General features: G+C 38.2%; 1 protein-coding gene across 7 annotated transcripts in view; it reads left to right on the top strand.

Moving 5' to 3' along the window:
* Window positions 1–14,358, top strand: part of Senp7 (SUMO specific peptidase 7) — a 163,832-nt gene that overhangs the window by 980 nt on the left and 148,494 nt on the right. For all 7 annotated transcript variants that reach the window (XM_033768182.1, XM_010614766.3, XM_010614749.3 and 4 more), the window contains one exon: window positions 10,336–10,388. In XM_033768182.1, coding sequence (XP_033624073.1) covers window positions 10,336–10,388 — 53 coding nt within the window. The remainder of the gene's footprint in view (window positions 1–10,335; window positions 10,389–14,358) is intronic.

Genomic DNA, 14,358 nt, shown 5'->3' with positions numbered 1-14,358 from the left:
GGGAGAGGCGGGGGGGCGCACAATGGAAGACTCCGGGCTTGATCCCGCCCCTCGAGTGAGAGACCCAGTGCGAGCTGTCATCGCAGCTCCCGCTGGGCTTTCACCCCTTTCATTTCTGCCCTGCTCCAGCTAGCAATGCTGGAGTCTCTTCGGGCGACGGATCTTCCCGGTTGGCTTGGTCCTCCTCTGCCACGCCTTCCTCGTTATTCCACCAGTGTTCCTGTTTCTTTTCCAGCCTCTCTCCTTTTCCTCTATTTCTTTGATTCCTGCCATTGCCTCCCCCTTGCCCTTGCAGGTAGCGGCGTCTGCACCAAAGGAAGGGCGAGGCTTGCTAATTGCCTTATAAGTACCTTATTGTGTCTTTTTCTTCTAAAAGGCTCACTTAATAGCTTTTTTGTCTTCCAGCCTCTGCCTGCACCTTCCCAAAGTGATTCGAAAGTCAAACAAAGGACTTGAAGCCTTCATTTCCTTTGTATTTTTTATCTTAGCATATTTTTATTTTTGAAATTGTTTTAAGATTTAAATCACCAGCTTGAGTTTTGTATACTAAGTTTTATTAACGCAAAAGTGTTATAAGCACCTTCCATACTGCAAGTTTTTGTCAAACAATCTGTCCATCGAAGGCGCCTCAAGTCCCTGTGTTAATGTCCTGTGGACTTAGAAGAGGAGGAGTACACTTAAATTTAACTTCCAACGAATCGATTATTTCATTTCATGATCATTTGTATTAATGTTTCACTCCCTTAAATTTTCATGTGAAATAGACACATTAGATGAGTGCAACGTTTAACTGGCATCATTTGTGTGCTTCCTAATTCAGAGCTTTTGGTATAATCATCCATCATTTTAAGATGCACAGCCTTTTAAAAATAAACTTAATCTTTTTTTGGAGATGGTATCGCTGTGTAGTTCAGGCTGGTTTTAAATTTACTAGGTAGTACACATTGGCCTCAAAATCCTTCTGTGTCATCCTTTTGAGCCAAGCCAGGCACATTCATTTAATCTTTGTTTACTACCATTTTGGGATGATAGGGCAAGATCTTAGCCTGTCCTTCAACAAATCCAGTCCCTTTACCTGATTACACTTAGGTTCTTTTATTATAGTTAATTTACAGATATAGTTTCTGCGAGTGAATTTTGAGAGTGAGGGTGTTAATCCTTAAAAGACATTGATATTTATTGGTTATATCTCTCAAGAATATTTTTTGTTTTCTCTAATGACTTCTCTTTTGAACTGTCTTGTGAAATAATATATAATAAGAAACATTTCCAAACCTGATGTTACTTAGCTATTCTCTAGTATGCCTCTACTTTTTTTTTTTTTTTTTTTTTTTTTTTTTTGGTACCAGCGATCAAACTTAGGACTTTGAGCTTGCAAGGCAGGCGCAGTGCCACTGAGCTAAATCCTAGGCCCCAAGCCTCTAGTTTTGACACAGGAAATGACACTGAAGATGAAATAGGAACATGTTATATCTCTCAACCTGCTAGCTGTTTGATAGGCCAAGCTTGTGTTCTCTAAAAATTGAAGAATGAATTCTGGGAACAATGGAGGTTAAGAGGCAGGAGGGGAACCCAATGGGTAGCCTGGGGATCCCACTTTACAAAGGAGTTTTATAGAGCAAAACCCATGTTAGGTACAGTGAGGGCCACAGCCAAGGTCGACCAATAAGGTTACGAATATAGTCACTTAGGTAATAGTGGTCCAATTGGGAAAAAAAATCACGTAACAATTGTGGTTGGAAAGAGCAAAAACTTCTAGGAAATGAAGAGTCCAGAGGTCTCTGGTTACCTGCTGGGGTGATTGATGTCTACATGGACTTCATTAGGCCCAGTGTTTGTCCTTTGAGGAACTATACAGCTCTGGTTATCTTGTCTTTGTCTTAAGGACCCATCTCCAACAGATTTGTCTGGAGCACAGTTGTGATGTGTATCCTTTGTCCTGACTCTCTCAAAGGCCTATCCCTATCTGACTGCCTGTATAATATTTCTACCTAACTCAGCTGTCTGTAATAGTTTTTTCATTGTGAGCATTAATTTTTTTTTTTTTGGTACTGGGGATTGAACGTGGGACCTTGTGCTTGTGAGGCAGGCAGCGGAACCACTGAGCAAAATCCCTGGCCAGTGAACATTAATTTTTAAGAATACAGAGTTCCTTTTTTTTTTTTTTTTGGTACTGGGGATCAAACTCGGGTCCTTGTGCTTTCGAGTCTGGCGGTGAAATCATGGCTAAATCCCTGTCCCCAGGGTACCTTTTAAAAATAGTGTATATTTAGTTTTCTGGCATAAATTTTTCTTTGTGTGTTTGATATTGGGGATTGAACCTAGGGCCTTTGCACTGAGGTACTTTCTCAGCTAGTTTTCCTCTTTTTAAAACACTTTTTAGACAGGAACTTGCTAAGTGACTTTATAAAATGGCTATTTTTTATTTAAAGATAAGAAAGTGGGATTTAGGGAACCTAAATATGTTAGTAATAGCTATCTCTGAACCAGTGGCAGGACTCAAAATCTAAATTAAAAAAAAATCTATAGTTTTAAATTTATTTGCTGCCATAATACATTAACGAGCCTTATTTGGAGGAAGAAGTTTCATGGTCAAAAAAGTGTGATAACTAGCTAGAAATTTGTTTGTGGGATTTTTCAGAGCTTTTCATATGGGGCTATACATTGTGTTTCAGGAAGAGAATGGCTAAGCATGTGTATTTCTTCTCAAACTTGCTTATTTAGAAACTCTCCTGTCCTCTAATTCCATCTTGAGGGACTAGTGTCTCATGTCTTTCTTTAGGTGCAGGTAATGTCTGCTTTGCATTGGAAGTGTAATGAATGAGAAGCTACAGTTAATCATGATAAAGCTGCATATTTGCAGAGCTCTTAGCTGAAGCCACTGGAGTGAATGGAATTGCTTGTAGAAATAGGTAGTATAGAGTAAGAAAAGTATTCAGTCACACAAAATTAATTTGAAAGTAAAGAAACATTGGTAAGCAGCTAGGCAGACAGATTAGGAATGTAGTAAGTTTAGGAAGAAAGAGAGGCAAGTGCAAAATACTGTGTCAGTTAAAGTACTTACTCTGAGGGGTAGGTGTGGGTCACCCATGGGGGTAGGGTGGGAGGATCACTCCAAGTTCAAGGCAAGCGTGGGCTACATACTGAGTTCAAGGTAGCTTGGACTAAATAGTGAGAACCTGTCTCCAAAAAAAAAAAAAATAAATAAAGCAGCATGAGGATACTGGATTTGGCATTTACAAGGTCACTTTTAGCTGTAGTAAAGTTGTTTAATAGAGTAGCAGGCAAAAGCAGGGTTTATGAAGCTAAATGAGTGAGTGGTGATTGGCAATGGTGGCGCACGCTTATAATCCCAGCATTGGGGAGGCTGAGGCAGGAAGGTCACTGTGTTTGAGGCCAGCCTGTGCTACACATTGAGTTCAAGGCCAGCCTGAACTGTGTACCAAGACCCTGTCTCAAAAAAAAAAAAAGGAATGAGTGATGGTGAGGAAACAGCAAAATTGCAAAGGGAAGGAAAGATTTCTTTTAGACTAATTTTAAGTAGGAAATTAGGATTAAAAATTTTTAAATTATTTTTTGCCTATAGGATTAAAAAAGAATATAGAGACAGTTTGATAGGGAATGATTTTATAATCACATAGGAGATGATTGATGTGTTGAGGTTCCAGAAAAAATAGGGGAGAGTTGAGTCGAGTCAACAGTTTGGTGAGACACAGGGAAAGGAATGGAGATGAATAAGGTTATATATAAATTTAAGAAGCTAAGGATGTTGCAATCATGGCTTCTAAGTGAAATAGGCAGGGTAATCTTGAGAAAGGGGTTTTTGAATGTGTTTGAAGCTCAGAGTAAATGAATAAAAACTATCAAGTAATTTTGAAATCTTTAAAGTGTGAGTTTGGTGGTTGCAGTTATTACTATAACTTCAATAGTGCTAAGCATTACACCGAAATAATTCAGGAAAAAATGAATTTAGTTTTACTTCGGGTGTAAGGGTGTGACATGGTGTGAGGGCAAAGAATGGGTTCAGTAGGAGTTAGGAAGTTGAGGGGTCAAGAGACAGTATGTCCAGAGCAAGAGGTTCACAGTTGAGAACTGGAGAAGTGAAACAGTTTTCTTTAAATTCTCTCAGGAATGCATATTGCTAAGATGGGGATGTGTAGAAGTTTGTTGGAATAGAGATGAGTTCATTGTTTGGGATTAATAGAGTTCAAATTTTAGTAACATTTTAGTGTATCAAGTGATGATAGATTTTAATGACAGAGAGGAAAATATGAACCAAGTATTAGAGTACTGTATTCTAGAAATGTTAAAGAGGGCCTTGTATAAATGGCAATCATAAATGTAGGTAAAGGAACAGATCCAATTTAAGGAAATTTTATTTATTTTTGACACATTTGTACATCTTTATGGGCTACATTATGGTAATTTGATATATTTGTGCAATGTATAATAAAGTCAAAGTATTGAGCCTTTCCATATCATCAAATATTAATCATCTTTATGTGTTGGGAAGTTTACACTCTTAGAGTCATTTTGAAATAAATCATAGATTAGTTGGGTGTGATGGTGCATGCCTAAACCCATCACTCTGGGAGGCTGAGGCAGTTTGGGCAATTTACTGCCTTAGCAAGATCCTGTCTGAAAAATAAAAATTTATAAGAAAAAGATCACTAGGGCCGGGGATTTAGCTTAGTGGTGCTGCCACTTGCCTCACAAGCGCACGCACCCGAGTTTGACCTCCAGTACAAAGAAAAGAAAAAAAAAATCATTAAACATCTTATGAATTTGCTTTTATGTCTCATCTCTTCAAACATTTTGACCATTTGTTTTTTTTTGCTGCATTTTGCTAATATATTTTAATTCAAAGTGAATGAAGAATAATACACCATAAATTCTTCTTATATTTTTTGGTACCAGGGATCAAACTTGGGTCCTTGCACTTGTGAGTCAGGTGGTGGAACCACTGAGCTAAATCCCTAGCCCTAAATTCTTATTTTGACACTCACCAAAATAGTCACCTGGAAAACCTGCTTTTTGTGACAAAATTTAGAAGATTTGGTCACATTTATATCACTAAGAACTAGAGAGATATACTATCGCAAGACCATTGATTTAAAAAAATTCTTTTTATATTAAATAATTTTTTTGGTGGGGTACAGGGGATCAAACTCAGGTCCTTGTGCTTGAGAGGCAGCAAGGCAGACAGTGGAACCACTAAGCTAAATCCCCAGCCCAAAATTAAAGAATTTTGTTTTAAAGACTTTCTAAGATGCCCCCTGTTAGTGATTGTGTTTAGATGTCCCCCCAAAGCTTATGCTTTTTCAGAGGTGGCTGAATCTAGAGTGTGTGATTGATTCCTGGTGAGGCTAGGCCTGAGGGCACTAGGTTTAAGGGCATGAGTGCTACCTGCCCTAAGTAGTCTGAATGCTGTTTAACTTCCTTGTTGCTTTTGCTGTCTTTTGCCCCCATGAACCCGCCACCATGATCTGTTTTTCCCCTGCCACCTTGCCTTGGAGCTAGCTTACACACTGAAACCTCTGTGAACTGTAAGCCAAATAAACCTCTCCCCCTTTAACTTTGGGTGTTGGGTATTTTGTCTCAGCAAGGAGAGAAATGTAACTTAACACACCTCCTAAAACTATTGACTAAAATAATACATATTTTTTTGTAAGTCCCTCTTGCAAGTTTTACCTATAAATAACATGAGGGAAGTCTCCAGTTTGTACCATGAGCAATAAATATTTGAAAAATGACAACTCATTGTCAGAGAATAGGTCGTTTTTTTGTTTTTTGTTTTTGAGTCGAGGTTTTTATATATAGCTATGGCTAGCTTTGAACTTATTATGTAGCCCAAATTGTCTTAAACTTGAGATTCTCCCATCTCAGGATCCTGATTGCTAGGATCACAGACATGTGTCACCCCCACTCCCGTGGTCTCACTTTGTAGTTCAGGTTGGCCTTGAACTTACTGTGTAACCCAGGCTGGCCTTGAAACCACAGAGATCCTTCTGCTTCAGATTCTGGAGTGTGCTTGGCTTTGTTTTTTAGTTCTTTACCTATAGCTTCCTCCACTTCAGTATCCAGCTGATCAGCTTTTTGGGTAGTTAGGGGTTTTTTGAGGCATGTTGTCACCTTGGTCTTGCATGTTCCTTTTGTTTTTGTGCTGCGGTTTGAAGATTGGCTAAGGGTAGATAAACCACGTTGTAGAGATCTCTTTAGTAATGCTGTCTCCCTGGGATGTGTCTTTGGGTTTGGCTATGTTTTTGTGTTTATATCCCTCTTCAGCCTACTCATTATAATAGACCCTGTTGCTATGTTGCAAAGAGAGAAGAATTTTTAGTTATGTCATCATCTACAAAACCAACCATATATCATTTATGTAATTTAAGACATGTTTGTCAGATTCACACTGCCCACCAATCCCCCCCTTCAGTAATCCAGGAATGCAATGGTTTGGTCTTGTTGACAAAAAAGGCTGGGATGTAGAGAATGAGGAAAGGACTGAGGAAGAAGAAAAGAGAAAATATAGTTTACTAAATAAGATACGTAGCCTCCTTTGCATTATACTGGAGGTGGGCAGCTGATTTGGTTAGTGTACCTGGCTACCTCCTGCTTTTATCAGCTGTCCCTCTTTATCTTGTTAATTGCTCTCTCCAGTAATATTTTAACTCTTTCTACCAGGATTTGCCAGAAAGCCTAATGAAGCCCTTATTTTATTCTTTCCCTGCCTACAGATCCTCTTTCATTTTTATATCTGGAATGTAGGTAGGGAAAGGATAGTGAGAGGTTATCTATGGGTAGGAGATGGAAAGGGGGAGGGGAGATATTGTTACTGGGTAGCCTGCTTCTAAAAGTGGCTCACCAACTAAAAATTACTGGGTTCTGGGTTGCTTGCCTCTCCAGAGTTAAATTCCAGGCTCTTCTTGCGTTGGTCAAAGAATTGAAGAACACAAGCAAAAAAACAAAACAAAACAAAACAACAACAACAAAAGCAACGACAAAGTTTATTCAACAAAGTAAAAATATAGAGTGGGGGAGAAACTGGCTCTGCAGCATGAGCTTGGGCCGAGTAAAAGAGAAATAGCAAAATAAAAGAATACTCCAGATGGCCAGGGATTTAGCTTCATGGCACCTTGCCTGCCTTGCAAGCACAAGGTCCTGAGTTCAATCCCTGGTACTGCAAAAACAAAACAAAACAAAAAAACCCCTGGAGAATGCAGTGTGGGCTGTCGTGAGGAAGAGCCACAATAGCAAGCTCTTCACTGTTTGCCTCTTCTTTTATGCTGTCCAAATCTTGAAACTCAGGAGAACTTCTATATACAGGTCCTGAGAGATGGTGCTTGCTGATGTCAAGTCTAGGCCATACTATTGAAAAGTGGCCCCAGTACTCACAGAAGTCCATGTAGGGCTTTGAGAACTGTTCTGCACATGTGTCAGATATCTTGTCATTAACAGGTCATACTCACTTTCCTAGCCAGCTTTGGCATGCCCTAATCTCCTGTCTCAGTATGATTTTTTTTTCTTTTATTGAGTTTATTGGTACATTTTAGGTATACAGTACAATTGCATTCATTGTTGGAATCTTGTGCCTTTACATGACAGGTCTTGGTTCAGTACGATTTGAGATACAGGAAGCTATAGAAGGGTTGAAATGGATTAACAGTATGTGGATGTTCTACACATTATTTTGTGGAGGCTATCTCATGACAATTAAAGAGTCTTTTTAAACTAATGCACTAATTCTGTTCCACTTACATAATAAAATATGATTCAGAAAAGCAAAAAAAAAGAAAAAGAGAATAAAAATAAAAACTACTACTAGCTCAAGGCCAGTCTGGGTTACATAGAGACTTTAAGGCCAGCCTGAGCTACAGAGCAAGACCTTGTCTCAAAAAAAACAACAGAATCTCAGTCTTTCACCTTAATGGCTTGGTACTCTCTTGGGCTTGCCTCCTACACTCTTGCTGTGTATCAGTAAACTCTTAACTTTTCTATATTCCTTGACTGTTGGTAAAGTATTTTTCCCTGCTGTGTCACTGGCCTCCTGTAGCATCATGTAGCTGAGCTTTCAGTGTAATTTCTCAAATTCAGGTACAAACTAATCTCTCAAAACTACCAACACTTTGAACTGCTCCTTGAGTCTTTCCTAGATTGCCTTTGGTTATCTCTCTAAATTTCCATTCCTAGACTCTGTCTATCCAAATATATTTTTCTTGCCTAAAGCGGCTGAATTGTGGGCCTTGCTTAGACAATGTGTTTTTCCCATAGACCTTTTTACCAAGATCAAGAATTTCTTCCTCAATTCTCAGTATTTTTCTTTCTTTTTAAAACACTCTATTACAGGTCGTTAGTCGTGTGTTAGTTGGTACATTAGCATTTCTAAAATCCACTTTAGTTTTTTTACTGTCAAGGAGACAATAAATTACAAAGGAGCTGGTTGTGCAACTCTGTAATCCCAGCACTGAGGAGCCTGAGACAGGAGGATCACTGTAAGTATGAGGACAGCCTAGGCTACATAGTGACTTCAAGGCTAGCCTTAACCTCATAGTGAGATTTTGTCTCAAACAAACATATATATACATACACACACTAAAAAAATTAAAATATTAAAGGGCAACAAGAGGTAAATCAGACAATAAAAGAAATTTATAAAGGAAAATTAAAAAAAAACAACAAAACAAATACACCGAAGTAGAGACTTCTCTCAGGGTTGGCAGGATTAGGTTAGATTTTAGCTGATGTCACTAGCAAGATGTTTTGTGTTTGACCTCTGATCAGAAACTTTCAGTTGGTTGGGAATAGAGTGGGAGCTGTGGAGCAGAATTGATCAAACACTTGGTCTTTCACTGACTTCTGGGTGAGCTCCTTCCTTTCCAACCCCTTCCCTCCTTGGTTGTCTCCCCAGCTGTTTTGAATCTACTCCCTCAGTTCCTCTGAGGTTGGGCAAGGCTTGCAACCCTTCTGTCTCTGTGCCCTCTGACAACACCTCTCATAGAATCTATTTAGGTCCAACTTCAGTGGGCACTGGAGCTTAGCAGGGTAGGGCTTTTCTGCATAGTACTCAGCAGAGTCTAGCAGCTGGTGAGAAGTTACTCTCCCAGGATTCTTGCTCATTGGTCTCTTTTTAGTTTTGATTTTTTGAGATGGGGTCTCAAAAAACATGTAGCTCAGCCTGACCTTGTACTCACTGTGTACCCCAGGCTGTCAACTCAGGGTGATCTGCCTACCTCAGCCTTTCAAGTATTGGTATTATAGGCATATTCCACCACACCCAGCATATTTTTCTTTTTAAAAAATTGCCTACTCTTTACTGGGTTTTAATCTCACCCTATTTCTGAGTACCTGCAGATCTGGGCGAATTACCTCCAAGTAACTCTTGAGTGCTGTTAATTGTAATGCTCTGTCACAAATCTGTAGATTCATTTCTTTTTCATTGAGTTTATTGGTACTTTTTTGTGGGGGAGTACTGGGGATTGAACTCGGGTCCTTGTGCAGGAGGCAGGCTCTGGAACCACTGAGCTAAATCCCTGGCCCTCTTGGTACTTTTTAAGTATATGGTACAGTTACACATTTATCATTGGGATCTTGTGCCTATATGACAGATCTTGGTTCTCATTTTTTCCCCATACCCCTGCCCTCCATTTACCCCTCCACCTTCCCCTGTTTACAAATACTTTGTTTCCATTTTTTCCTTTTCTCATATTTTTTATTTTCCCTTATTTCCTTTCCCCTACACTTCCCATTTCCTTTATACCTTTAGCCCTTTTCTTCCTATTTCACATTGTCAGTTTGCAGATTCATTTTTGAAGATTAAATTGTCTTATTTTTGCTTTATAGGAGGTGGGCGTGTGTGTGTTGTGTGTGTGTGTTCCTGTGGATTGAACCCAGGGTTTTAGAGCATGCTAAGCATATGCTTTACTACTGAGCTATGTTCCCAGCAAAATGGATTTCCAACTCATTTTGGTTATTATTTCTCTGACAAGTATATACATTTATATGTGTGTGTCACACACACAATATCAGTAATCTATTTTTTTTTTTTGTACTGGGGTTTGAACTTGGACCTTGTGCTTGCGAGGGAAGTGATGGAACTACTGAGCCAAATCCTTGGCCCCTTATTCAGGTATTTATTGGAAACATTTAATGACAATTTGCCACTCCTGTGTCACATTTGAACTTTATATGTAGCCCTTCAGGCTCTGTAACAGATATCAGTATAAATTCTGTACCTAATATGTTAATATAAGAGGATGGATATAAAAGGATCTTTCATTAAATTGTTGAGCTCACTTAGATGTTAAATAATAATTTTTACCATGTTTTGTATTTTTGTAGAGATTGCTACGGAAGGAAAAAGGCAAAAGTCTTCATCTTCTGATTTACATGAGGTATGCATTAGTTTTGCTTTTAACCTATTGGAATTATGGGATTTTGAAAATATTTTGCAGTTTTTCTTTTTTACTAAAGTTTTAAAATAGTGTAAAATTTAAAATTATGTGTTGGGAAAATGTTAAGTTCTAATTAATGCATGGTTAACTAAGAATCTCTTCTGGGAACCAACCTTTAAAAATATTTATATTTATATTTATATTTGTATTTGTGGTGCTGGGGTCAAACCTAGGCCATGTACATGCTAGGACAGTGCTTTACTCCTGAGCTATACCCAATGCCACCCTTTAAAAAAATCATTATAAGATGACCAGCATACTTTCCAGTCCTCATTTTAGATTTTATATAAAACATAGCTCACAGTCTCTTTCATAACTGAATATATTAAGTATGCCATAATGTATATACATGTGTGAAGAATAATATTTATGGCATATATTGAAAGTTACTACTTGGAATATATCCTTTTAAACTTGTTTTCACTAATTTTTTCTTTTCTGTAAGGGAAGCAAATCAATCAAAATGAAATTTTTGCTTATGTAGCAAGTGTTTTAAAACAATTTATCATTTTTTAGAAAGATAGTCTTTTCTTCCCTAGAATTTTGTGATTTAAATGGAGTAATGCCCTGCTTTGTATCATAATAATTTACTAGATGTTTTTCTTGGAAATATTTATGCACGGAGACCTTTAATTTGGACCATTTTTATGTTATACAGTTACATAATTTAACAAAGAGGGAAGAAATTACAAAGGAGGTAGTGAATGAAATCAAGAGTACCTTAGAAAAACCACATAGAAAACATATAGGTGTAGGTATTGTTTTTCTTTCTTCTACTAAAAATTTGCAAGGTGTGGTTTGTCCATTTAAATTTTTTTGTTTTTGTTTTTTTTGAGACAAGGTCTCACTATGTAGTTGAGATTGACCTGGAATTCATTATGTAGCCCGGGCTCGTTGGAACTCACAGTGATCCTCCTGCCTCAGCCTCCCAAGTGCTGGGATTACAGCTGAGTCAACATGCCCAGCCTGTCCATTTAAATTTTAGTTTAAGTGGAGTGAAAAAAGTAAAAAAAATTTTACGCTGCTGGACTAAATGCTATCATATATATTATCTTAGTTCATTTTCTGTTGCTGTTAACAGAATACATGAGACTGGTAATGTATAAAAAATGTATTTTTTCTGAGTTGTGGAAGGCAGGAAGTCACTGGCATCTGTTCAGCTTCTGGTGAGGGGCCTCATGGCAGAAAATAAAAGAGCAGGTGGGTTGATGAGAGAGGCATGTACATGACAGAAAGTGAGGGAAGATGGTACCACTGAGCTAAGTCCCTGGCTCTGATCCTGTGATTTTTTGTCCTTGCTTGTGTTTATGTGATGTATTATATTTATTGATTTGCATATTTTGAATCATTCATGTGTTCCTGGGATGAAGCCACCACCAGTTTCGCTACCTGTTCTTTTGAGAGCTGACCCAGTCTCTGATAAGGATGTTAATCTATTTGTAAGGGTAGAGTGCCTATGACCTTTTAAAGTCCCTGCTTCCCAATACCTTTATATTTGGCAATCAAATTTCAATATGAGTTTTAGTGGGGACAAACCACATATAAACTAGCAACCAGTTTTCATTACCTCATTACTCACTTGGGAAGCTGAGGCAGGAGAATTGCCACAAGTTTGAGACTGATCTGGACTTACATAGGGAGTTTGAGCCCAGCCTGGACTGCACAGCAAGGCCTTATCTCAAAAAGCTAAAAATAAATAAGTCAGCAAGTCAGTCAGTCAATATTGACCACTCCTGCTTTTAATATCTGCTGTTAAGCAAAGTGCTCTGCTTTCGGCTGTTGTGTCTTTAATGCAATTAATCTAAAATTCTACAATTGTAATTTATAACATTGAAGCCAGGCACAAGAGTGTGTGCCTTTAATTCCAACTGCTTGAGAGTATGTCTTAAGTTTGTCTAAAAGTTTTGAGACCAGCCTGGGGAATAATAGACCTAATCTCTTAAGAAAGAAAAAAATAGGTGTCGGGGATTTAGCTCAGTGGTTCGGTGGCCTGCCTGGCAAACGCAAGGACCTGAGTTCAATTCCTGGTACCAAGAAAGAAAGAAAGAAAGAAAAAGTATTCGTAATATTGAGATAATTTCTTTTATTCTTTTTCCTTCCCTTTCCTTTTATTTGTTTCCTTACCCTTCTCTCCCTACATTCTTTCCTTTCTTTTGTATGTTTATCTTCCTCCCTCTTTCACTTCATTTCCTTTCCTCCCTTCCTCCCTCACTTCCTTTCTTTCCTTTCTTTCTTTTGTATAGTAATATCTTTCATATACTGTATATATTTTTGTTGTTCTTAAAAAAATTTTTTTTTTTGAGACATTCTCACTTTGTAGCTCAGATTGGCCTTAAACTCTCAGAGATTCTCCTGCCTCAATCTCCTGAGTGCCGTGATTGCACCGCCACACTGGCTTATGTTTTATCTCCTTTTTTTTCTTTTGCCTCTCTTTCCTTCCTCTCCTCATTCCCTCCCTCTCCCTTTCTTTTGTCCCTCTCTGTGTTTTCTTTCCTCCCTTTGTTTTCCATCCATCCCACCTTCCCTTCCTTTATCTTTCATATCATTTTTATTTTTATATTTATTTCCTTCCTTTTTCTTTTTGTGGCACTGGGGATTGAGCTCGGGCCCTTGCCGTTTGCAAGGCAAGCGCTGGAACCACTGAGCTAAATCCCTAGCCCTGTTTGTTTGTTTTGAGATAGCATCTTGCTGCATACTCCAGGCTGGCCTTGAACTCACTATGTAGCCCAGGATGTCATCGAACTTGCCTCAAGTACCATGCATTTTTATCAATGTAGCTTTGTAGTGTATCATGAAGTCTGAGATTATGATGCTTCCTGCTTTGTTTTTGTTGTGCAGGATTGCTTTTGCTGTTCTGGGTCTCTTCTGGTTTTATATATAGTCCCTTCTAGTCCTAGGAGGAGCACTGTTGGTATTTCCATTAAAACAACATATGAGTTTTGGTAATAAGGCCATTCGGACAATATTGTTTCTTCCTGTCCAGGAATAGGGGCTATTGTTCCATTTTCTGATGTCTTCTTTTATTTTTTTTTGATGATGTTTTCTTTGTTTGTTTGTTTGTTTTTTTGTTTTTGTTTTTGTTTTTTTTGGTTTTTTGAGACAGGGTCTCACTATGTGATTGAGACTGACCTGGAACTCACTATGTAGCTCAGGCTGGTCTCGAACTCACAGCGATCCTCCTGCCTCAGCCTCCTGAGTGCTGGGATTACAGGTGTGCACCGCCATGCCCGGCTTGTTTGTTTGTTTGTTTGTTTTTTTTTGAGGCAGGTTCTCACCATGTAATCCATGGCTGTCCTGTCCTTGAACTCACTATATAATCAGGGTGGTTTTGAACTCACAGTGATCATGCCTCACCGTCAGGTGTGCTGGAATTATAAGCATGCACTGCCAAGCCTGATTATTTTTTCACAATACTATTATTTTTGTTGTAGAAGTCTTTTATTTCCTTGGTTAGGTTAATTCCTGTTTAATTTTTCTTGTTTCTATTATGAAGGATATTATGGCTTTGCTAATTTCCTTTTTGGTGAGTTCATACAGAAACACTTGATTTTTGTGTTTTTTATTTTCTATGCGGTATATTATTGAATTTGTTTATTAGTTTTATGAGTCTTGGGAGTTTTTTGGATTTTTTTTGTGTAGGGGATCATGTCATCTTCAAATAATGACAATTTGACTTCTTCCTTTCCATTAAGTATCCCTTTTATTTCTTTCTCTTGCATGATTGCTCTAACATTTTGAGTGCTATATAGAACAGGAGTGGTGACAGTGGACATCCTTGTGTTGTTCTTGATTTAAAGTGAAAGCTTTTAGTTTTCCCCCATTTAATATGGTTGGTAGTAGGTTTGTCATAAGTGGCTTTTTTCAGGTTGAGATAAGGTCTTTATTTTTTTTTTAGGCATGTCAAATATTT

The sequence above is a fragment of the Fukomys damarensis genome, unplaced genomic scaffold (assembly GCF_012274545.1).
Source record: "Fukomys damarensis isolate Sample0158 unplaced genomic scaffold, DMR_v1.0_HiC HiC_scaffold_24, whole genome shotgun sequence".
NCBI lineage: Eukaryota > Metazoa > Chordata > Mammalia > Rodentia > Bathyergidae > Fukomys > Fukomys damarensis.
This window is presented reverse-complemented; position numbering and strand designations above follow the sequence as displayed.